At 42.7% G+C, this 24,136-nt stretch overlaps 2 protein-coding genes across 5 annotated transcripts in view; both read right to left on the bottom strand.

Annotated features, from left to right (window-relative positions):
- Positions 1-1,878: 1,878 nt before the first annotated feature.
- Positions 1,879-10,188, bottom strand: LOC138786933 (uncharacterized). The gene is made up of 4 exons (XM_069963998.1): positions 10,059-10,188; positions 7,001-7,130; positions 5,499-5,632; positions 1,879-3,952 (listed from the first exon to the last, which is right to left on the bottom strand). Exons 1-4 carry the CDS (start codon positions 10,176-10,178, stop codon positions 3,137-3,139), a joined length of 1,200 nt encoding a protein of 399 aa, XP_069820099.1. The 5' UTR covers positions 10,179-10,188; the 3' UTR covers positions 1,879-3,136.
- A 2,869-nt stretch (positions 10,189-13,057) lies between these two features.
- CLIP1 (CAP-Gly domain containing linker protein 1) overlaps positions 13,058-24,136 on the bottom strand; it is an 84,232-nt gene continuing 73,153 nt past the window's right edge. For all 4 annotated transcript variants that reach the window (XM_069960873.1, XM_069960875.1, XM_069960876.1 and 1 more), the window contains 5 exons: positions 20,991-21,108; positions 19,483-19,642; positions 18,099-18,154; positions 17,441-17,568; positions 13,058-15,939 (listed from right to left, as the gene is read on the bottom strand). In XM_069960873.1, the coding sequence (XP_069816974.1) occupies positions 15,711-15,939; positions 17,441-17,568; positions 18,099-18,154; positions 19,483-19,642; positions 20,991-21,108 (691 nt within the window). In that variant the 3' untranslated portion in view covers positions 13,058-15,710. The remainder of the gene's footprint in view (positions 15,940-17,440; positions 17,569-18,098; positions 18,155-19,482; positions 19,643-20,990; positions 21,109-24,136) is intronic.

Genomic DNA, 24,136 nt, shown 5'->3' with positions numbered 1-24,136 from the left:
AGCAGGATTCTGGCTAGGTGGAAGCAACCTAGTAGATCATTGATGCGAGGCCCAGAAAGGGGTGGTGCATGTGTGAGAGGGAGCTAGGTTACAGGAGTGGGAGAAATAGGACGTTCTGTGTGCGAACCACTAAGATTACTGGATAATGTAGTCTGATAGCAGTGCACAGGAAGAAGGACAGCAAGAGGGACGAAGCAGACAGAAAACGATATTAGAGGAGCGGGACTATTGTACAAAGACATGAAGAGTGGCAGGAGGAACATAGATAAGAACCTTGTATTGTTTGGAATTTTTTAGTTTTTTTTTGTTTTAGCAAGGCTGGACATGTGGCTCACGAAATCTGACCTTTCAACCATTTAAAAAAAAAAAAAATGTCTGAAAGGCCTATACAGAGATAGGGGATGTCTTGGTCATGCTTGGTCAAGATAAACAATGAAGCTCCCCGCCCCCACCGCCGGTGCTCAGGAAGGCGGCTTTTCTTGTTAGGTGCCCAGAGCTTTCTGCATTGAGAGTGTTTCCAGCTTCTCATCTTACCCATAACTGAGCGGTCATCAGATTGATGACGGAGCCAGATATACCATTGTGCTGCTCGTAGAATCCAAGTAGAAGAAATCAAGGAAATATAAACCCGTCACTCACTGAATGCAATTGCAAAGCAACGCCGCATAACAAAGCAACGCCGCATACTGTTGAGAAAGGCCTCGATGGTTTGGAATATGTGCTGCGTTGTCTTGTTGCTTTGATGCTTCCATCTAAGAAGGTCCTGACCCCTGAGCACCCACAGCTGCAGCCTAGAGACTCTGTGATGTAAGCTGCAGGACCAACACATCATACATGATGGGACTTTACTCCCTGACGTCTCTATGCGCCTGTCAGTGGCTCATCAGTCCTTTTTAAAGGGATTATCCAGCGCTACAAAAACATGTCCACTTTCTTCCAGAGACAGCGCCACTCTTGTCTCCAGCTTGGGCGGGGTTTTGCTTCTCAGTTCCATTGAAGTGAATGGAGTTTAATTGCACCTGAACTGGAGACAAGAGGTGCTGTCTCTGGAAGAAAGTGGCCATGTTTTTGTAGCACTGGATAACCCCTTTAAAAGAGGCTAAGATGCACGCAATGTAATTCATCCTGTACCTGGGTGCCCGTCACATGACCCTAATGATGGGTTTACACGGAACGATTATCTTTCACATTTTCGCAATAATGATCGCATTTGAGCGATAATCGTTCCGGGTAAACACAGCAAACAATCAAGCGACAAGCGAGAAATCGTTCATTTTGATCTTTCAACATGTTCTCACATCGTCGTTCGCTACAAATTGGCAGATCGCTTGGTGTAAACAGTCTTTCAAAGATTCACCCTGTCTGAAAGATGGGCTTAAGCGATCTTACAAACAATCACAATAACGATTTTTCTTACGCTTTTTCTAACAATTTATTTGTCTAAACGCTGATCGTTATAAAAACCAAATTGTTGCTTCAAAATCGTTAAACGATCGATTGGGCGAATTATCGCTTTGTGTAAATACAGCATAAGACAAGGTTTCGTCTACAAGCAATGACTGCAATTTGGCACCCGCCACCTCTCAGATCCAAAGGTATACTTCAAGACGTGCCAAAGGCTTTGGCTTCAATAATCTGTCAGACAAATCTGAAAAGCTATTACACAACACAAAGCTAGATTCTTAAATATTAACAATTTTTATTAACATGATTAAAAACCACATAAAAAAGTTTTTTTTGTGCAAAAAGGGATCCAGTAATTAAAGACAGCCAAAAAACCAAGATTGTACAATTACTGGATCCCTTTTTGCACAAAAAACTTTTTTATGTGGTTTTTAATCATGTTAATAAAAATTGTTAATATTTAAGAATCTAGCTTTGTGTTGTGTAATTGTTTCATGGTAAAGCTATTGATTTTGATACATTGTGGGACAAAATTGTGGTAAATTAACTCTGCTAGGCAGAGACCAAGGCAAACGTAAATATTAAGTGTCACTTGGAACCATTGTATATAAAAAATGTGAAAAGCTGTATGATAAGGAGGAGACTGTGGAAAGTGACCAGTACAGAACAGAAAGTGTCTGCTTATTATTAGGCTTTGTGGCCAGAAAGGAAACTGCAATATTTCAGGATTAAAATGATGTTTAGCATAAAAACTTGATTTAAGCAATAGGTCGTTTTCTGATTAGGGCTATGTTCACACACAGTATTTTTGCTCAGTATTTTGCAACCAAATCCAGGAGTGGATAGAAAACACAGAAAGACTCAGTTTACACACTGTTGAAATTTAGTGGATGGCCGCCATTTAATGGCAAATAAAATTATTTTAAAACAATGGCTGTTATTTGCCATAACATGTCAGCCGTCCACTCAATTACCTATAGACTAGGGAAGAATAAGGGTCCATTTACACAGAAAGATTATCTAACCGATTATTTGCCAAAGATTTGAAGCCAAAGCCAGGAATGGATTTGAAAAGAGGAGAAATCTCAGGCTTTCCTGATCTCTGTTTATAGTCTGTTTTTGGCTTTGGCTTCAAATCTTTGGCAGATAATCTGCCAGATAATCTTTCTGTGTAAATGGACCCTAAGTGAGCCATCTAAAACTGAATTTTATTGTATGTATAAAAAGTGTCATATATCAATATTTTATATGCATAGCATATAATAAAGCATAAGATATCATATACCTGTAGTTTATGACAAATATAAAACACCCAAATATGCTCATAATAAAGAAAAAATGATTTTAAAGCAGAACTCTAGACATTTTTTTCCCCAAATCAACTAGTTACTTAGATTTGTAATTTACATCTATTTAATAATCTCCAGTCTTGTGGTGTATTTTTTCCAGTCTGACACAGTGCTCTCTGCTGCCACCTCTGTCCATCTCAGGAACTGTCCAGAGCAGCAGTAAATCCCCATAGAAAACCTCTCCTGCTCTGAACAGTTCCTGACATGGACAGAGGTGGCAGCAGAGAGCACTTCCTGCAGGGCATACAGCAGCTGATAAGTACTGGAAGACTGGAGACTACTAAACAGAAGTAATTTACAAATCTGCATAACTTTCTGGTATTAGTAGATTGTACTTTTTTTGCCGGAGTACCCTTTTAAGTCATTTTCTAATGAAGTATCCGCTATTTACATATTAAGGAAGAGTAGAGAACATGGGAAACTCCAGTGATAAGATTGTGATTTGCAAATTCCAGAATAAGTAGTAAAATTGGATATTCGCTCTGTAGTTTGGATAGCGACGCATCATCAGACAGTCCCATCCACTTCAGCAATAACACTTTCATGGCGTTGGGAAACAATGCGGCCACCAGCTCCTCCGCGGGCGGCAAGTCTGAGATGCGGTCAATGTGTTTCCTCTTAAACTCCTCGACCTGCTGACTGATCCGATCGTTCTCACTGTGAAACCGGTTTCCTAACCAGCTGCTGACCTCAAACAGCAAAGCGTTGTGGTAGACATTGGAGGCCTCCTTCTGTGGACCGTCCTTGTCCTGTAGGCGACTCATGGCTTCTAGAAGGTCCATCATGCTTTTAATCATGTTATCCAGGAAGCCGTGTCCGCTGAGTACGTGTTCTACAACGTCCAACAATGCACTGATGGTCTTCATCAGCTGGTTCTCTAGGTGAAGCGCTGAGCTGGTGCACAGGCCTAGGAGAGAGCGAAGCCTCTGGATCATCAAGTCATTGGCCGTGGTGTCCTGTGATAGACACACACTAGGTCTATGGCGACTGGTCAGGCAGTAGTTGTGCTCTGAAAGACTGCAAGGAACTCTACATTTCCCACTGATCTGCTGAGAGACCGATTTCTCCTGGATTGCAGGTTCTTCTGCCTGGTCACGTCCTGGAGGTGTGGAGGAGATACGTCTGTGGTCCTCCAGGCAGACACTTAGGTTGTAGCATTTGTTTAGAGGCTCATCTTTAAGGCGCGATTTCCATAGCTCCTAGAAACATAAAGAAGACACAGTCAGACCTCTGTTCTCCAACCAGTTTTGGAAGGAAGTTTGAGAGCCGAACTCTGTTCTCATACGGAACAATGTAAAAGTTTTAAATTGTTTAATTCTCTCCCTGGGTCAGGTGTAGAGCGCCCGGCCCACAGGGTGTGAACACTAGCGGTTAGTAGCGAGGCATCTTGCACCACTATTTACTGTAAAAGAGCAGGGATTCCTCTTAAAATGAGGGGTATCCCTGCTTTACACGGGTGTTTCCCGCAGCGGAGGCAGAGAGAGAGGCAGGAGCAGGCGGCTGTTGAAGCACGGGCACCGGTGGCCTGGAGGGTTGGCAGCTGGGGCAAGCTGGAAGAGCTGCTCCCCACAATGGGGAGAAGCAGCGGCGGCCCGAGGAAAGCACTGGCTGGCAGCTGCTGGATCAGCTGTGGGGTGAGTGTCTGGTGCCAGAGCAAGGGCGCCGGTGGCCCGGAGAAAGGTCCAGGGAGCTGGGGCAGGCTGGAGGAGCTGTTCCCCATTGTGGGGAGAAACAAGGGCAGCAAGTTTAAACAACTGTCCACTCCTGCATCTCTCTTTTCCTCTTCTGCGAGGAACACCCGTTATGAGTGGGGTCCCCCCTCATTTTGACAGGAATCCCCGCTCCTGTAACCTTGGCGCCTTAACACCTCAATAACTGTCAGCTGAACAATAGTTCCGCTGACAGTCATCTCCCCTGATTTTGTTCAGATACTGAAGTGTTCAGGAACATATATATTACTGTGCTACTTACTGATAAGCAGAATGAAGTATATATGTTGTAATTCAATATAAACAATATGTGGTCGACTAAGGGACGATGATACGATGGCCAAAGGATTTGTATGACGTCTGCTAGAGCTAATGCGCCAGTGTAAGCTCAGTCTATATAAGTAACAGGCCCATGGTCGACATACATGTAGTCCGACATATACCGGCAACATACATGGAAAATGTGATGTGAAGAGGCCTTAATATAGCTACATGTTAGTAACATTAAGGCCCCTTCACACTTTAGGAAAGTCTGTCTGGGTTTCTTATCGGCAAATCCAAATAGATTTCCTGTCCCATCCTGAAGGGTGTCCATGCTGGAAAATAGGCCCATAAACATGTCCTATAACTGGCCCTTTAACTGTATGCGCTCCTACTGAGGACCAGTACTATACAGTACAGCACTGCGTTTGACAGGGCTGGGAACCATTGGCTCCCAGCCCTGTCAATCACCCTTCCCAGTGAAGGCAGCATTATCCCTTCAGCTACAAGAGGCCACCCCGCCAGTGCTGCAGTGTACAAATGAAGTCACTCACGTGCTCACTGAGCCGGAAGACAGAGGGAAAAGCCGTCCCCGAGCACAAAGCACCGATGCAGCCGTGCAGCAGGTGAGTATGTATTTTTTTTTTTTATACTCTGTTTTATAACCAGAAAACACTGACGGTTTCCTGTAGCCTCCTGAAAGGCTTCCTGATCAGTGTTTCCAGACCGTAACAAACGGCCACGGACGCATGGAGGGGCGTTAAACATCACGTACCTGAAGACTTTCAATGACTGCCAGCTGCTCCTCTCTGCCGTACAAATCAAAAGCCACTTTAAAGAGTCCCTGAATGCTATAAAACCAGAGACTGTTCAGCCCGCCAGGCAGCCGCAGCTTCTCAAACTTGAACTCTGCAAAGAAATAAAAATACATTTGTAGGAGATATTTTCTTCTTTATATCCTAATAGTTCTATATCCCCATGCTCATTTTTTTTGTTGCAGGTTTCTTATATCATACTCCTCAGATTTTAAGCTGCTAAAGAGGTCGTCCAGAGAATTATTTTTCTACTTAAAAATGCTCAGGATGGGATCATAGGAAACCTGTCGGCTCCATATGATGCTCAGAGCTGCCGACAGGGGCAGAAAGCTAAGAGGGAGATAAAATAAATGGCGCCAGTCTGCAGTTATAAAATAGCATTTTCCTTCAAGCTTAAATGTCATAGAACCTGTGCTGGGCTGCAGCATGCACGCCTTCTCTCTCCCCCACCCCTCCCTGCTTGGCTTCCAGCACTGAGCTCTGTACATCAATCAGTTAGGACTGGGGGAGGGAGGAGGCGTGCATGCTGCATCTCAGAAACACCTCATTGTAACAAGCTCCGAGTATAATCTACAGTTGGCAGATCCCCTTTAAACATGAAAAAAAAACTGCCTCCCCTGCTGGTATCATTGCTAATTGCTCAGAGCCTCCTGCTAGTGTTTTCACACACTGTAAATGTCCGCACTGGTAGTCAGTAAAAGGCTGTGGCTGTGTTTTATTTAACCCCTTTAAGCCTTTAGCTCAAATGTGCTCCCTAAAGCATTTTCTTAAAGGGGTTGTCCAGCGAAAAATTTTTTTCTTTGAAATCAGCTGGTTTCACAAAGTTGTATAGATTTGTAATTTACTTCTATTTAAAGATCTCGAGTCTTTCAATTCTCACACCTGCACATGATTTGTATTCACAGCAGAGGAACTAGATTTGGAAACAAGGATAGGGATACTTATCAGCTGCTGTATGTCCTGCAGGAAGTGGTGTATTCTCTCCAGTCTGACACAGTGCTCTCTGCTGCCACCTCTGTCCATGTCAGGAACTGTCCAGAGCAGCAGCAAATCCCCATAGAAAACCCTATCCTGCTCTGGACAGTTCCTGACATAGACAGTGGTGGCAGCAGAGAGCACTTCCTGCAGGGCATACAGCAGCTGATAAGTACTGGAAGACTGGAGACTACTAAACAGAAGTAATTTACAAATCTGCATAACTTTCTGGTATTAGTAGATTGTACTTTTTTTGCCGGAGTACCCAGACTGGAGGGAATACACCACTTCATGCAGGACATACAGCAGCTGATAAGTACTGGGATTCTTGAGATTTTTTTTTTATAAAAGTAAATTACAGATCTATATAACTTTTTGATACCAGTTTTATACAGGTCCTGTATAGAGTGTATATGATTATAGCTCATGTAGCTGAGACAGGATATTCACCAAGAAGTATAGAACAACACAGTAAACAGAAAGTTACCAGAGCTAAAGTTGAGCCTTGCTGCCAGACCCTTCCTTGCAAACTTGGCGTGGATTTTTGGATGATTTTCTGTTCGAATTCCAGTCTGTGAAACCACATCACTACCCAGGAATAATGGGATCATGTTATCCTGTGAAAGAGAGAAATAAGGAACGCAACAAACTGTTACATGAGCGACAGGACAGCTCGGCCTGCAGAACTTATCGCCATTAAAACTACCGGGTTCCCTATGGAAACCTGACAGCCTTCATTATACGTCTAAGGCCGGGGTCACACTGTGTTTTTCCAATCCATGTAACATATCTGTTTTATGGGATCAATTATGTGCATCAGTTTTTCTATTGACTTCCATTGGGAAAAAAAAAACGGATCAAAAAACATCCCTTTTTTTATGTACACAAAAACGTACTTGACCTTATGTTTGTGTATGTTAAAAACAGATGAGTGTGTATATATATATATACACACTCACCGGCCACTTTATTAGGTACACCATGCTAGTAACGGGTTGGACCCACTTTTGCCTTCAGAACTGCCTCCATTCTTTGTGGCATAGATTCAACAAGGTGCTGGAAGCTTCCTCAGAGATTTTGGTCCATAGTGACATGATGACATCACACAGTTGCCGCAGATTTGTCGGCTGCACATCCATGATGCCAATCTCCTGTTCCACCACATCCCAAAGATGCTCTATTGGACTGAGATCTGGTGACTGTGGAGGCCATTGGAGTACAGTGAACTCATTGTCATGTTCAAGAAACCAGTCTGAGATGATTCTAGCTTTATGACATGGCGCATTATCCTGCTGAAAGTAGCCATCAGATGTTGGGTCCATTGTGGTCATAAAGGGATGGACATGGTCAGCAACAATACTCAGGTAGGCTGTGGCGTTGCAACGATGCTCAATTGGTACTAAGGGGCCCAAAGAGTGCAAAGAAAATATTCCCCACACCATGACACCACCACCACCAGCCTGAACCGTTGATACAAGGCAGGATGGATCCATGCTTTCATGTTGTTGACGCCAAATTCTGACCCTACCATCTGAATGTCACAGCAGAAATCGAGACTCATCAGACCAGGCAACGTTTTTCCAATCTTCTACTGTCCAATTTCGATGAGCTTGTGCAAATTGTAGCCTCAGTTTCCTGTTATTAGCTGAAAGGAGTGGCACCCGGTGTGGTCTTCTGCTGCTGTAGCCCATCTGCCTCAGAGTTGGACGTACTGTGCGTTCAGAGATGCTCTTCTGCCTACCTTGGTTGTAACGGTTGGCTATTTGAGTCACTGTTGCCTTTCTATCAGCTGGAACCAGTCTGCCCATTCTCCTCTGACCTCTGCCATCAACAAGGCATTTCCGCCCACAGAACTGCGGCTCACTGGATGTTTTTTCTTTTTCGGACCATTCTCTGTAAACCCTAGAGATGGTTGTGCGTGAAAATCCCAGTAGATCAGCAGTTTCTGAAATACTCAGACCAGCCCTTCTGGCACCAACAACCATGCCACGTTCAAAGGCACTCAAATCCCCTTTCTTCCCCATACTGATGCTCGGTTTAAACTGCAGGAGATTGTCTTGACCATGTCTACATGCCTAAATGCACTGAGTTGCCGCCATGTGATTGGCTGATTAGAAATTAAGTGGTAACATGCAGTTGGACAGGTGTACCTAATAAAGTGGCCGGTGAGTGTATATATATATATATGTGTGTGTGTATATATATATATATATATATATATATATATATATATATATATAATGGAAGTTAATGATGAAAACGGATGCACACAAATGCATCCGTCTTTTCATTCGTTTCTTTGCAAAAACGGATTGCACAAATGTAGTGTGAAGCCAGCCTTACATGAGAAATTAGATGTGCCACGACAGCTATAAACAGGGCTATATACAAAGCTATATACAGAACGGCTTATGTAAACGGCTTTATGGCCGTCTGTCTCACCACTCTGTAATGCTGAGAGGGTTCATCTAAGGTCAAGTTACTTGTGACCTCACAGAGTGCAGAAACAGCCAACCAGGGACACTAGTTACCTGAGCCGATTTAGAAGGGAGGGGGAGAGAAAAGCTCACACACAGTTTTCTGTGTCTTCAGCAGAAAGCAGCAGCTCAGAACTGGGGGAAGTCCTGATGTTTCTGACTGACATCTGTCTAAATAAAGAATTTAGGCTGAAAAGATACTAACAAGTATGGAATGAACTGTTCAATCTTCAGAAAGGGGGGGATGATTAATAGAAATGAGCGAACCGGGTTCGGGTTCGAGTCGATCCGAACCTGAACGTTCGGTATTTGATTAGCGGTGGCTGCTGAACTTGGATAAAGCTCTAAGGTTGTCTGGAAAACATGGATACAGCCAATGACTATATCCATGTTTTCCACATAGCCTTAGGGCTTTATCCAACTTCAGCAGCCACCGCTAATCAAATACCGAACGTTCGGGTTCGGATCGACTCGAGCATGCTCCAGGTTCGCTCATCTCTAATGATAAAACATGTATTTTACCTGAGCGAAAGATCCCTTTAATATTGCAGAAATGGCACAGCGGATGAAGGTAAAAAAAACATTTAAAAAAATGTCATACTCACCTTCCCTGATCCTGATGGCTCCCGGTCTCTACACATCTCTGCCGCTTCTTACTGGCAACACCAGTCATCTCAGCAGGAACTACATGCTCTACTAATCACTGGCTGAGCCGGCAGTTCCTGCTGAGATGACTTGAAGCCAAAAATAGGCAGAATGATCATGGTAGGTAAGTATGACTTATTTTATGCTCTCAAAGATAAAAAAAAAAAAAATAAAATAAAAAACATGTCCTCAGAAAACCCTTTAACCATCCATTGCCAAGGCTGTGAGACATTAACCGGATAATGGAGGTCACTATATGACATAATTGTATAAGTAATGTTCTCCTGATACATTGTGGTATTAGCTCCATTGGGTGCAGCAACGAGCTCCATTTATTGGACTGTATAATAAGTATGGAGAATTCCTTGAAGCTTTGTAGGTGATGTAGTGACCACCAGGACCCCCGCGGCTCCGGATACAGACCTCTGCCTTCTGTCCGTGCTGCAGCTGGAACGAGGAGGGAGGACACAAGTACAGATACCGGAGCCGCCTCCTGCCGGTCTCCCACTCTGGAAGCTGCACCCGTCTGGCTTCTGCCGCCATGTCTGCAGCATCAAACACTAAGAAGAAGAAACACAGCGAACTGTCAGCAACAGAATCTTTATTGATAAGAAACTAATAACAAGTGTCAGTGTAGACGCAGACTAATAAAGCTTTCCTAACTCCCAAGCCTCGCCCTCGCTCTGCATCCACCAATCAACAAGAGTTACGTCAACCCCAGTGACGCCGAGGCGGCCATGATAACTAATGGCAGAAAAAAGATATTTGCTCGCCGAAACTCAAGCGCAGGGGGTAGTTTTGTATAGTGCCGCAAGGGGTCGCTTCTCAGTGTCTGGATGAGTCAGGGGCTCTAAACGTAAAAGCTGGTGTCCTTTATTATGTCCTTAGATACAACCGCAGGGTGTGAATGATCCCAGAAGCTCCTCTTACAATATTTGTATCCTGGAGTAGCCACTCTTCTTCATTTCTTATTTTTCCTCCTTACCTTCTAACTATACGTTGTAATGAGACCATTTATTTATTTTTCCCCCCAGTCCTCAGGATAGGTGGGGGTCATGCTCCTAGTACAGCTTGCTGCAGGGCACATGGGCGCCAATGGGTCATCAGATTATTCAGCTATAGCTTATATACAGCACATGCTACAATATACTGTATTTTCCTGTGTATAAGTACTTTTTAACCCAGGAAAATCAAAGGTCAGGGGTCGTCTTATAGGGCGGGGGCTGAAAAACTCTATATTTTAACTGAAAGTTTGGGGTCGTCTTATACGCCGTAAAATACGGGGTTTATTTTCTGCATAAATTTGAAATAAACAGTTTTATAAAGCCATTATTGGTGCGGTATAGTGGCCTCAGATCAAGTGTCAGGTTGTCTTTAAAGGGGAACTCCAGTTATGAAGGATTAAACCCTGTTCAATCCCCACCTATAATCTTATTGTGTGTTTATACACACAGATTAGCTGAAAGGTTTTTGAAGCCAAAGCCAGGAACAGACTATAAACAGGGAACAAGTCATGAGTTTCAAAATTACTTGCTGGCTTTGGCTTCAAACATTTGTCAGATAATCACACCATAAGCTTGGGTGTAATAGGTTTCTATTACATGAACTGTTCAGTTTGTCTGCAGCACATCCTGAAGCTGCTGAATATCCTCACTGGCTGCTCCACTCTTCTGTCTCGTCTGAGACAGAGGTCACATGATTTCTGTCTCTTCTGTTGCCAGGCAAGCTGTAACACCTCCTCTCTAACACCGCCCACCACTGACATCACACAGTGATCACGTGGCCAAAGGCGGAAAAAAACAGCAGCCTGAGTAGTATAGGGGAAAGGAGACACTGTTGTTTCATCTCTCTCTATGTAGAGGTTTACTGTGCAAAGCAGAAGCAGATGAAGCCAGTGCTGGGAAGATCCTAAGACAGGGGTAGGTACCCAGCAGTTGGCTCTAAGATGCAATGCATGCTGGGAGATGTAATTTCCTTTCTGGGTACCATGCTGTAAAACTGGGATCATTTGTAAAAGTTTGAATCTGTGTCTGGGACTAGCATAGACAAGTGGGAAAGGTGTCAGACAGTCGTTGGGGGATGTGTGAGTGCACTTTATTTTTTTATTGAATTGCTGGAGTTCCCCTTTAAACCTTTAGAGCAGAGATAGGGAACCTCCAGCCCTCCAGCTGTTGCAAAACTACAATCCCCATCATGCCTGGACAGCCAAAGCTTCGCATGATGGGAATTGTATTTTTGCAACAGCTGGAGGGCCGGAGGTTCCCCATCTCTGCTTTAGAGCAAACCAAGCCGCTTAGACTGTACACAATACAAACACACACAACATATCCTCAAAATTTATTTATTAAGTTAATACAGCTTTTATTAGCCAATTACAAATGTATCCATGGAAAGCCAGGTACAGAATTCTCAATATAAGAAAAACTCACTTAAGAACATACATATTACATGAACAATAAATATGTACTGGATCATTAATACAGATATGGATAGAAAGATCTGAATCACCTCTTTATTTGGAGAGAATATGTATATTTACATTCAGCCATTCTTACATCTACTATACAGTCACGTCCATATACATATTCTGAGAAAGTTCCCTGTCTAATTTCTTAACATAACATAACTCTATAAACAAACTTTATACAGTAATATAACAAGGCGTCAAGTACAACATTGGTAGAATGGAGATTGAGATTTCTATCCTCTTAGAAGGAGGGAGGGGGGGGGGGGGGGTAAATAAATTCAAGAAGAAGAAGAGGAAGAAGAAGAAGAAGAGAGCAGGCACCGGAGAAGGGAATACTGAACTCATTTCTAGTATTCCAATGAAGCTTACAATACAATATGTAATCCTCATTGACTAACGTCAAAGTTGTATTCTGGAAGTTTTGTAAAAGTCTGAGGCACAAAATGAACCAGATTTAAAGGGTCTTCTTTACCTATAGACTGGTAAAAGTGTCAGTCTAATCTACCCTGTAAGTCCCTTGCAGATTGCAGAGTTCACAGGACGTCGGGTCAGTGATGCTGTGTTATCATGACTTGGATACACTGGGAAAATATGACAAGGTTCTCCTCTTAAAGGGGAACTATCAAATCTAACATGCTGTTATGGCCATATTGCGCAGGAGACGAGGAAGAGGATGGTATGTCTCTTACCTTCATCCTCAGAGCCGTTCCTGTGCTGGTAGTCATTCACTACAACCATTTGGAGCACTGCCCATTCCTAGTGCTGATCCACCCCTGGCCTATCCCTTCCAGTGATTATTAGAGATGAGAGAACCTGGAGCATGCTCGAGTCGATCCAAACCTGAACTTTCGGCATTTGATTAGCGGTGGCTGCTGAAGTTGGATAAAGCCCTAAGGCTATGTGGAAATCATGGATATAGTCATTGGCTGTATCCATGTTTTCCAGACAACCTTAGAGCTTTATCCAACTTCAGCAGCCATCGCCAATCAAATACCGAACATTTGGGTTCGGATCGACTTGAACCAGAACCCGGTTCGCTCATCTCTAGTGATTATCAATGGAGCAGGCTTACCAGACCGAGGAGTAAATGACTGACTGCATGGGAACAGCGCTGAGGATGAAGGTAAGACTCATATCTTCCTCCTCTGCGTCTAATGTGCAATAGGGACATAAGCAGGTCAGGTTCGTCAAACCTCCTGATAGTTCCCCTTTAATTTTGTTCCCCAGAAAAATCAGTAGTGGTGCAGCTGTTCCCCTTGACCACTGTCTGCATGTCTGTCTGATTGGCATAGACGGCCTCACAAACCAACCCTTTCCAATAGCTCTGTCATAGCAGCTGGATAGAGATCGTTGCCAGCTGGGAAGTGAAGCGCTTTACTGCATACTTCTTCTGGCAATATCTGGAAGTCAGTTGGGGTCTGAGCACTTAAAGACCAGGGATGGGGAACCTTAGGCCCTCCAGGCTGTTGCAAAACTACAACTCCCGTCATGCCGGTACAACCAAAACTAAAGCTTTGGCTGCCCAGGCATGATGGGAATTGTAGTTCTGTAACAGCTGGAGGGCTGAAGATTCCCCATCCCTGACTTCGGGTCCATTTACACAGAAAGATTATTTGACAAATTATCTGCCAAAGATTTGAAGCCAAAGCCAGGAATGGATTTGATAAGAGGAGAAATCTCAGGCTTTCCTTTATGACCTGATCTCTGTTTATAGTCTGTTTCTGGCTTTGTCTTCAAATCTTTGGCAGATAATCTTTCTGTGCAAATGGACCCTTAGACTCTCTACATCAAAACTTTTGACATATGTGACAGGCCAGACTGTTTTCAGATTATCAGGGACTGTTGACTTAAATGCAGACAGGGAACAATGTGGCTAGACAACACTTAAAGGGGATTGCTCCTAAAAGGGGACCCTGTATTTATGACACAGGCAGCGTCCTGATGAACACCTTTAAGGAGATTATACTTACATAAAAAAAAAAAAAAAAAAAAAAAAAAGGAGAACCTCTAATACTTCAAAGCATCTTGCATTTGTTTTGGCTAGAAGTACTGTGAATTTGTAATGCATCCTCTGTGTATTAATACCAAACCTATTTCCAGGGCTGTATAGGCATACATAGGTTTCTTTATACATATATGTGGAAAAAAAGGAATCTATGGACTTGCTGCATAGACAGTACCAGTATATGGAAGATATGCATGCATAGATTTCTGTGATGCTGGACCTGCCTAACTCACCGTACAGGATAGGAACCATGGCATATTACAAACAAAGTGTGCATCACAAAACAACAGAATTAAAGGGGTTATCCAGCATTAGAAAAACATGGCCACTTTCTTCCAGAGACAGCACTGCTCATCCCCAGTTCAGGTCTGGTTTGCAATTACGCTCCATTGACTTTAATAGAACTGAGTTGCAAAACTTGCACCCAAACTGGAGACAAGAGCGGCGCCGTTTCCGGAAGAAAGCGGCCATGTTTTTCTAATGCTGGATAACCCCTTTAATTGCTAAAACAAATAAAAGCTGTTCTGAAGCTCCAGGAACCCATTTGGCAGATTTGCACCTGCCAATGTTGAGATATGTACAGTATAAGAATGACCAACCCATCTTCACCTCTAGGTCCATCATCTATGAAGATATAGTTGTTTGGCAGCTGTGAAGATGAATTCCCCGATGGTAAGCTCCACAATTACCTGGCTGAGAACAGTCAGCAGCACATGATATTTCATCAAATAAAAACTCAGCACATCAAAGCGTTCCGTAGCCTGATAAAGAATAAAATGCAATAAAACCAGAGACATTTGTTTTCACACTATGAACAGGCAAGCAGCCATTTGTTTTCCATACAGATATAGTGAAGTTCTCACACAGGACAAAGTTACATGTATACAGCACTTGTCATTACCTGTGACCGTAATGCTCCCATAATCCTCTGTGTGGAATATCTTAACCAACATGTCACCTAGTCTGCCAGAACCAGCAAGTTCTAGCACTACATCCCACGCACCGCTGAATAAAAAATTGTGCTACAAAGCATAGGTTAGACAAGTGGCCGTCCTACATCTTTTCATACAACATACATGTTCATTTGTTCGGGTTATATGTGCAACTGTAAGCATTTTCAGGACTGGTAATCACGGAAAACCAGCATCGTTCATCTTTCATCTATTCACCGTACATGAGGCTGATGAAAGAAAAGTCTGATATGTAGTTTACATCCAGTGTCACGTCGAAAGGCATTTAAAATGTTCAAAATGTAAAAGATGATAGTGCAAATATGAAACAAAAGCTTACTAAAATGTAATGACATCTGGTGAAGGTTAGAACGCACGTAGGTTACATGAGGTCTTATTCTCTTAGCTCTGATACCTTTGCAAGCCCTTTAATGGTATAATATGAATCAATGGTTAAACATGGGTGGATTTCATTGGTTGACGATAGCAGCCCCCCCCCCCCTTTCCAGCCAGTGCAAGGAAGCGATATGTATATCTGTAACTGAGAACGCCGATCCCCAAAGCCTGTGCACGTGAATGCTGGTGCGGGTCGTACACTTCCAAGGATAAAGTGAATGATTTCCAAAAGATAAAAATGAGGCAGATGTCTCGGGTTAAAAAGTCTCGTCATCGTTGCAACTGCTTGTCCAGTGGCCAAACACCTCACAGATGTCACAATATGGCCGCTCTTCTTTTCTGTTACCGTGGAAGTTTGAATGAGGCGGGGAGTCAGGCAGCTGGGTCTGCGTCGGACAGTCTTCTGTGTCGTGGAGATCGAAACAGTCGCAGATATCGCAGAATAGACGAGGGGGCACTTTCTTTTTGGTGTTAGTACCATTCAAACTGAAACACAAGGAGGCGACATTACTAGGCCATACTTTGCATTCCGACAGCTTGTACCCAAACTAAGAAACATTATAGTATGAAAAGAAAGATGTGATGTAACGTTAAAAAATAGCATATGGTTGTACCAAAACAGGTTGGAAAAGTACATTCTAGTATTTTTTATTACAAAAAGTAGAGTTTACTTTAGAGAATTATTCCAGAAATACTGTACTTGTGAACACACTATGCTTGCATGCCATTCATGGGATGTGGTTTCACTAATTTAAAGGGGAACTCCAGCAATCTCATAAAAAATAACACGCACAAAAGGCATATAAAAGATGCACTCATGCACTCCCCACTGATTGTTTGACACCTTTCCTACTTGTCCACACTGCTTCTAGCCCCAGATTCAAATAATACTAGTTTTACATCATGGCTGCCGGCCGGGAAACTACTCTCCCAGCATGCATTGTACCTCAGAAACAACTACCAATTACCCGCCCACGACTGGATCCATTCATATTAGGGTAAGAGAGCTGAAACAACAGTGTCTTCTTTCCCCTATACTGCTCGGGAGAGGCTGTTGTTTCCCAGCCCTTGGCCAGGTGATCACTGTGTGATGTTATTAGTGGGCGGGGTTACAGATGAGTAGAGCTTGCCTGGCAACAGAAGAGACAGATCATGTGACCTCAGTCTCAGAAGGGAGGGGGAGGACAGAGAAGTGAAGACAGAGTGGAGCAGGCAGTGAGGATTTTCAGCAGCTTCGAAACCTATTACACACAAGCTTAGATTATGGGCGGGGATTGAAAATAGCTAAACATTTAGCTGGAGTTCCCCTTTAAAAGCAATTTACATAAACAAATTAAATTCACTATGTACATAAAATACCAAGCAGACACCTCATATGGGGGGGGAGGGGGTGGGTACTGGTTTTACCCTTCTCCAAACTAATGGCATATGCCTGCCCAGGCGTGTCTTACTTTTATTGGGAAATATAATGCAGCACTAATCTTCCTGTCAAACCAATCAACACCTCAGCAGAACCTGACAACCTCATTACAAGTGATAAGGCATCTGGCAGATAACCGCTCAGTGTAATAGGGCCCTTGGGCAGTATATGACAGTGTTGTTTGCACTCTCAAGGCTCAAAAGTCTTTATGGTGCTTTGCTTAAAGTGATACTGTCCCCCCCCACCCCCCCATACTCTATGTGCCGTTGACTGCACCATCCACAAGCTAAGATGCTGCACATTCTATATATACACCTGTATAACACTTGTCTATGTCTTCTTTCTGCTCTAAAATCACTTCATTTTATTGGTGGACAGTGTAACCTAGACGGGAAGATGTGTCCCAAGTGCCCTGAAACCCCCCCCCCAGGTAACACTGTCCACCATTGAAATGAATGAGTGTAAGAGGGGGTGACAGTATCACTTTAACAATTATGCGACTAATATTCTCTGTTGGGTTCATACATTGTATGGAACAGAAAGCGATGTTTATAACACTACAAATACCTGTCATGGTTATCCATATCTTCCACATTGTTTCCATTAAGTGACGCTTCAACCATTTTCTCAATCTTCTGTTTTAGGTCATCGTTTTTTCTTTGAAGCTCAATGATGACGGAATTGAGAAAATCGATCTGGTATTAACAACACAAGAGAAAAAGCTTCAGTCTCTCAATACGATATGAATACGTAATTGTTTCATCAACCTGACTCCTCAAACAAAACGGGTATATAAAATAAGTTTCATGGCGGCAGGTGACCTATAATATACTCTGATCCTAGTAACCCAGTGGTTTGGGCGTACTATAGCTAAAGGGTGCCTACATCTCACAGGCTGACTGACGCTCCTCCCCGGGTGCTGGGAAAAGCTGGATCCAGTCCTGAGTAACTGGGAGTAGTTTCCTAGAACTGGATCCAGCTTTTCCCAGCACCCGGAAAAGAGCATCAGTCAGTTATAAGGCAGTCGAGTCGAATTGCAGAGAGAATAAAGTGCTTCCCTTCATTATTACTGTAAATTTGCTCATCTCTCTAACCATAGGTGCAAAAGCGCTGATCTGTAACCCTTTCTGTTGAAGGATTGCAAACAAATCCTCCCCACCGTCAGCAAAACTGAAGTACTTTACTGCTTCTAAATCACAGACATTAATGTACAAGTATATTATACCTGGCTTTCCATGGATGACTTTTCTTCCAGGTACTGGCTGTTGAATGAGGCATCACCTAATTTACAAAAAAAGGTAAGAAATAAAATTAACGAATAAATGATTGAAAAGAAAGAGCTGGAAAATGCATGTAACAAACAGACGTCCCTTTCCAGATAAAAGGCCTAAGAGAGAGATTTTCTTTAAGAGACGGAAGCAATGTTAATAAATAGTATATATAGTAACTACGTGTGCTGGCGTCTTACCCACTGTGATGTTTTATCGTGTGTCCTAATATGTGAAGAAATAAAGTCAGGTTTTATCTGGAGAGCGCCCTTTTTTTTTGGGGGGGGGGGGGGGGGGGGGGAGGGAGTGATATTGGATGGGTGTATCACTGGAAACTGAATGCTGTGGGGGTTTTTTCGTGCAATATATTGGGTTTTCTAATAGTACAAAATTGGAGATTTTTTTTTCTCTTCTTTTTAAGGGAAAAAAATGGTATAAAAATCTATTTATCTGGTTTTGCACAGGAAAAGGTATAGTGCAAATTGTAAAGATGTTAAGCAATACAAATACTGCCTGACAAATATATTATACAGCTATGGTGACCATTTAGTGCAGAGATGGGGAACCTTCAGCCCTACAACTGTTGAAAACTACAATTCCCATCATGCCTGGACAGCCAAAGCTAAAAATACGTCTGTCTAGGCATGATGGGAGTTGTAGATTTGCAACAGCTGGAGGGCCGAAGGTTCCCTATGCCTGGTCTACACAGATCAGATAACAGTGATGTAATGGTAACAGCCCATTAGCTCATGGTTACCAGGGATCTGTATAATCAAGCATGGAGGGAAGTTACAGAGCGTGCCTTTTCTTCATGCCTCCGGGCAGACTCTGCTAGGGAAAGCCCTGTGACTTCATTTACTGCATCATGGGCTTTCCCCAGAAACAGCCTGAGTATGAAAGCAGAGCGTCTGTATTGGGGATCACATCACTCAAGATGAGCGCTGCACTCACTCACGTTCATTGAAACAGGGAAACAATATTTTTTTTTAGTCCCCTGTCACATAAACTAGGTGGAAAATAACCCAGCAAGAACTAAAGCATTGAAGAAAAAAACTGCCACTTACTGAAAACTGCCACTCAAGCGAGAAGAAACACAATAAACAAAAGGCGTAGGGTACCTTTACACAGAGATTTATTTGACAGATTTTTTAAGCCAAAGCCAGGAATAAACTATAAACAGGGAACAGGTCATAAAGGAAAGACTGAGATTTCTCCTCTGATCAAATCCATTTTGGCTTTGGCTTCAAAAATCTGTCAGATAAATCTGTGTAAAGGCACCGTTAATGCAGCATTTTGTCCTGTTACTAGTAGTTTAGCAACCCAGCTTTCCCATCTCCTTACCTGATGAGTTTGAAAGGTTGCTGAGTTGGGTTTTGTTCTCATCCAGTTCCTTCTCCAGGCTTTGCACTTTTTTCTCCAACTTGACTTTCTCAGACTCCAGCGACTTTACTGCTGACTGTAAGGTTTTTGCAGATTCATTCTCTCCCCGAAGCAATGTAATCTGGAATAAAAAGCAAACATTATGGGATTAGTCCTTAGTGAAGCTGACATTGTACATGAAACCAACCTCCAATAAAGGCAAAAGTAACAAGTCAAGTCTTATAGCAAGCCCAGAATATTCACTCACGCTTCTCGGGATACTAACCTCTGCGCTCATTGTAGTAAACACAATATTACGACTATAACTCGAATTGTGCTTCCTCGCTGTGCAACATTTGAATAGTCCTACTACTGTTTGGAGACACTGCTGTATGTGGTGCCATCTACTGCTGGGAATGATGCTTCCCTATTGATTCGGGTATGAAAAAGCTATTGTGTCATTGGCTTGTCAGCTGCACAGTATTCACTTATTCCATAAAGAGAAATCTTTACTGAATTAAGCCACTACATATTGGTCTAGACTGCGCCTGTTAACTAGGGTAAAATTATTTTGCTGAAATAAATTATATATACACACACATACTCCACAATAAATGATGTCACAGATGTCGTATATCTCACTAAACAGGTATAGTATATAAAGTTGTCCAAGCTTTTGTTCTTTAAACCTTCATGGGACTAGTTTCTAGCAACGCATGTAAAGTGACAGCGATCAGCTATGGAGCGGGAAATCGCCTGATACTCAGCTGATCAGGTCTTTTGAACAAGTTTTTAAAAATTAATTGTTGTCGGCCACACATCATCCTGTGTAAACAGGTTTATGTGTGACCAATAATGATAAAAGATATGTATAGATCTGTGGTGTCAGTTTCCAGTGCACAAGCAGTGTATACTTACCAGCCATGCTGCTTGTGAACCGGCACCCGGGTCTCTAGTCCTCTGGCCACTGCTGTATCTTCAGGCCCCGCCTTCTCCAGAATGATTGACAGCCATAGGAGGCGGAGATTCAAGATGCAGCCGACAGTCAGAGGAGTGGAGGCTCGGATGCTGGACTACAAGTAGTGGGGATGGTAAGTATACACTGCTGCTTGTGATCTGGTAACTGACACCACAGATATATACATATTTGTACAATCAGTTTCCAGGGCTGCACAAACAATACAAGGATTGTTTGTGCAGCTCTGCTGCCTGATTTGTTGATCTGTGTAAAGGCACTGCAAACGAACGGTGATTCTATTGATCAGCACTCGTTTGCAGCCGCCCGATTGGTTTAAAACGACCCCTTATAGATGTACTCGCATGAAGTGTGCATGTTTTTATAACAGTGTAAACGAATAAAACCATGGCATTATATATGATGCAGTGGACAACACCAACAACGGTATCTTATTATACATATTTAAAAAGAAAGAGTTAGGCAGTGCGATATAAGCCTATACACAAAAGGGAAATATAACCCCAACACATACCTCTTTTCTGAGTCTTTCAAGTTCTTTGTCCTTCTCAGTGATCAAGGCACTGGTACTGGTGAGAGATTTCTGTAGAGATGTCTTCTCGTCATCAAACTCTTTCTTAAGAACAGATTCCCTGCACAAAAACAAAGTCAGAAACGAAACAAGAAAGAAATAACTAGAGAAAACGTGTATAGTTAACTTGCAGTTTCGTCTAACTTTGTACACAGGATCGTGAACTATGGCTGAACGGGTGCTATCATCTTAGGGCACAATTTACAGTTCGGTATCTGCATTACTTATCTTGTTTTGATCATTAGGTATATTCGGGTAATAGGCTCCAGAGCTGCATTTACAATTCAGCTGCTTACAACTCAGTGTATTAACACCTACAAGCATAGTTGAACTTACATAGTGCTAGGGTGGAGGTAGCAGGGATATCTCAGATGCAAATCCATAGGACAACTATGGATGTGCATGTGTGACCGTCTGCATTTGCACTGACTGACAAGTGATCCATGGTGCAACTACAGGCTGCATAACAGCTTAAGGCCCTATTCCACGGAATAATTATTGGCCATATTCGACCGTTAACCGTCCCGTGGAATAAAGGGTAACCATCAGCCGACATCGTTCATGTTCGCTGATCATTGCGTCGCTTGTTTTTCAAACATGTTGAAAAACAAGTGACTGCTATCAGAAAAACAAGCGATCTGGAGCCGTCGCTCCGTGGAATAGGAGCAGCGGAGGCAGACTGCCGCTATCCTCTATGGGCTGCCAGGACGATCAGCAATCACCTGGGCAATCCCCCGGACTCACCCGCTCGCTGCCAGTGGCAGCAAGCGGGGAACGAGGAGCAAATGTAATAGGCCCGTGTAATAGGGGCTTTACTTTGTTTTTGTTTGTTTTTTTTAGCAGCACGGATGTGTGTATGGGGGTGATAGGAATAACTGGGTCCCATTTATTCGGCAAATGCAGACAAAATGCAATTTGAAAGGGCCTTACAAATTCAGAAACGAAAGCTAAAACGCAGGATCAATACAATCTAAGTAATGCCAAGTGTTTACGAAAGTCACATTTTGTTTACATCCGCAAAACTACAAACTGTAAAGTAAACGTGCCCTTTAAATCTAAACACTGAATAGATCTAAGTGTTTTGGTAGGACCCTCTCTAAAACTGTAAACAAAACTTTAAGTCCAGAGGTAGAGAACCTTGGCCCTCCAGCTGTTGCAAAACTACAACTCCCATCATGCTTTGGCTGTCCAGGCATGATGGGAGTTGTAGTTTTGCAACAGCTGGAGAGCCAAGGTTCCCTACCCCTGTTATAGACAATACAAAGGTTAGACTACCTTACAAGAAAAGCTAATACTTCTTATAGTGTAAAATCCAGGCATCCTATACAACCTCGGACTGTTTTGAGAAGCATATAAAATAATTGTATTCCAGGACACACAGGAATGTATATTTAATACATGGACTTGTATATTTTACTATTCATGAGAATAAGGTAGGGATTCTAAACCCTCTGGATTGATATAAGCAGCGATTCTATAAATCAGTTTGCTACAGTGATGTTCCTAGCGTAATTCAATGTAAATAGAATTTTAGGCCAAGGTCTATATCATATAGCGCTAGAACAGCCCATGCATTCTGCAGAATGCCACTTTCTATGTAAAAAATGCCTGAATTTATAAACTTTTTTTTAATCTACATTTTGCTAGAAGTCTATCAGAAGTAACCAAACCACATGTAACATGCACAGCTTTACACCACGATAAGCATGCAAAGCATTGGGTATGATGATGGAAGGATCAGATGGTCCTCTACAGCCGTGTTATCAACCACTGGACCCCACGACAGTCGCAGATCACGGGGGCCTCAAATCAACAGATTTTACTACAGAATTTATAAATCTCTGACTGTGCGAGTGGGAGGTCTCTGGGTCACTTATAGTAAAAACACTAAATGAATTTGGGTTGAATCTCCTAGCGGCAAAGAAAATTCAGCAGGATGAGATGATAAAAAATTTTACTGATGGGGTCCATCCCTAATAGCCTGATGTTAACAATTCATTCCTCTACAATTTATAAATGATGATGTCTGGTAACATGTTTGGTCCAAGACTGTAAGAGATCAGAAGAGAATTCTCCAGACCTTCGACTTCCAACACATAAAACACAATGCTGATTCAAACAAAGCAAAAAAACAAAAAAACAAAAAAAAAACATATTAATGATTCTGCACATTAACACACAAAGACGAGTGTATAATCCAGGGGTAAGGGGAACCTTGGCTCTCTCTAGCTGTTGCAAAGCTACTACTCCCATCATGCCTGGACAGCCAAAGCTTTAGCTGTCCAGGCATGATGGGAGTTGTAGTTTTGAAACAGCTGGAGGGCCAAGGTTCCCCTTACCCCTGGCATAATCTAAACTCTGCTGCTACTAAAATGAACCCCCCCCCCCCAAAAAAAAAAAATGGAGCACTACACTGACTTAAATCCTCATGTAAGTTACAGTGGTTTCTAAGGAATGGCGCACAACTAATGGCGAGCATGGGGTTAAATCACCAGATAAAGCCTTTCCTTTCATACCTATAGGATAGCCTAAAAAACTAGTGGTACTACCCAAACTTTGTGACCGGGGAATCCCTAAAGACGGTATGCATCTGCACTCAGCTCCACAGAGTTTGATTGGAACATCTGTGCGCGGTCACTGCAGAGGTGGGTGGCTCAGTATTCATTTGGAGGTGGGCGGGCGACCCCTTCTGTGAACTGGGTGCAGTACTCTTCTTAGTACAGTGAACAGGCTAATCCGCATATTAATAAAACTTATGATATTAGTACAGCGCACTAAAGCACCATACTAAAAGGCAGCAAATTCCTCTTTGTAGTGTCCCCTATTAGGATGCCCTAATCTGCTAAAACAATCTGAACCTTGCGGGTGTTTTTTTTATTTTAAGCCTAAAAAGATCATGGAGAGTAATTAACATACATTATGGATCAATACTAGTGCAATGGACATAATTACCATAATTATCAATTAAACCCTATAAAAATGCTACGGGCAACTACTCTCCCCTGCCACCCCTCATTGTGTGCCATCTAGTGGGCATTTTGTAAATACAGATTTATCCTCTAGATCAGAAATTCTCAACAATTCTCATC

Source organism: Dendropsophus ebraccatus, chromosome 3 (genome assembly GCF_027789765.1).
Source record: "Dendropsophus ebraccatus isolate aDenEbr1 chromosome 3, aDenEbr1.pat, whole genome shotgun sequence".
Classification (NCBI taxonomy): Eukaryota; Metazoa; Chordata; class Amphibia; order Anura; family Hylidae; genus Dendropsophus; species Dendropsophus ebraccatus.
The sequence above is the reverse complement of the archived record's forward strand: the minus strand, read 5'-3'. Positions and strand labels throughout refer to the sequence as shown.

Bases quoted from the DNA above. Each gene is read 5' to 3' on its own strand.
- LOC138786933 (XM_069963998.1), bottom strand. From the start codon at position 10,178: ATGGCGGCAGAAGCCAGACGGGTGCAGCTTCCAGAGTGGGAGACCGGC. The intron at 5,633-7,000 runs GTAACTTTCTGT...ATTTCTTTGCAG, and splicing joins AAGGCTCAACTTTAGCTCTG to AGTTCAAGTTTGAGAAGCTG. The intron at 3,953-5,498 runs GTACGTGATGTT...TTATGTTTCTAG, and splicing joins CAGTCATTGAAAGTCTTCAG to GAGCTATGGAAATCGCGCCT.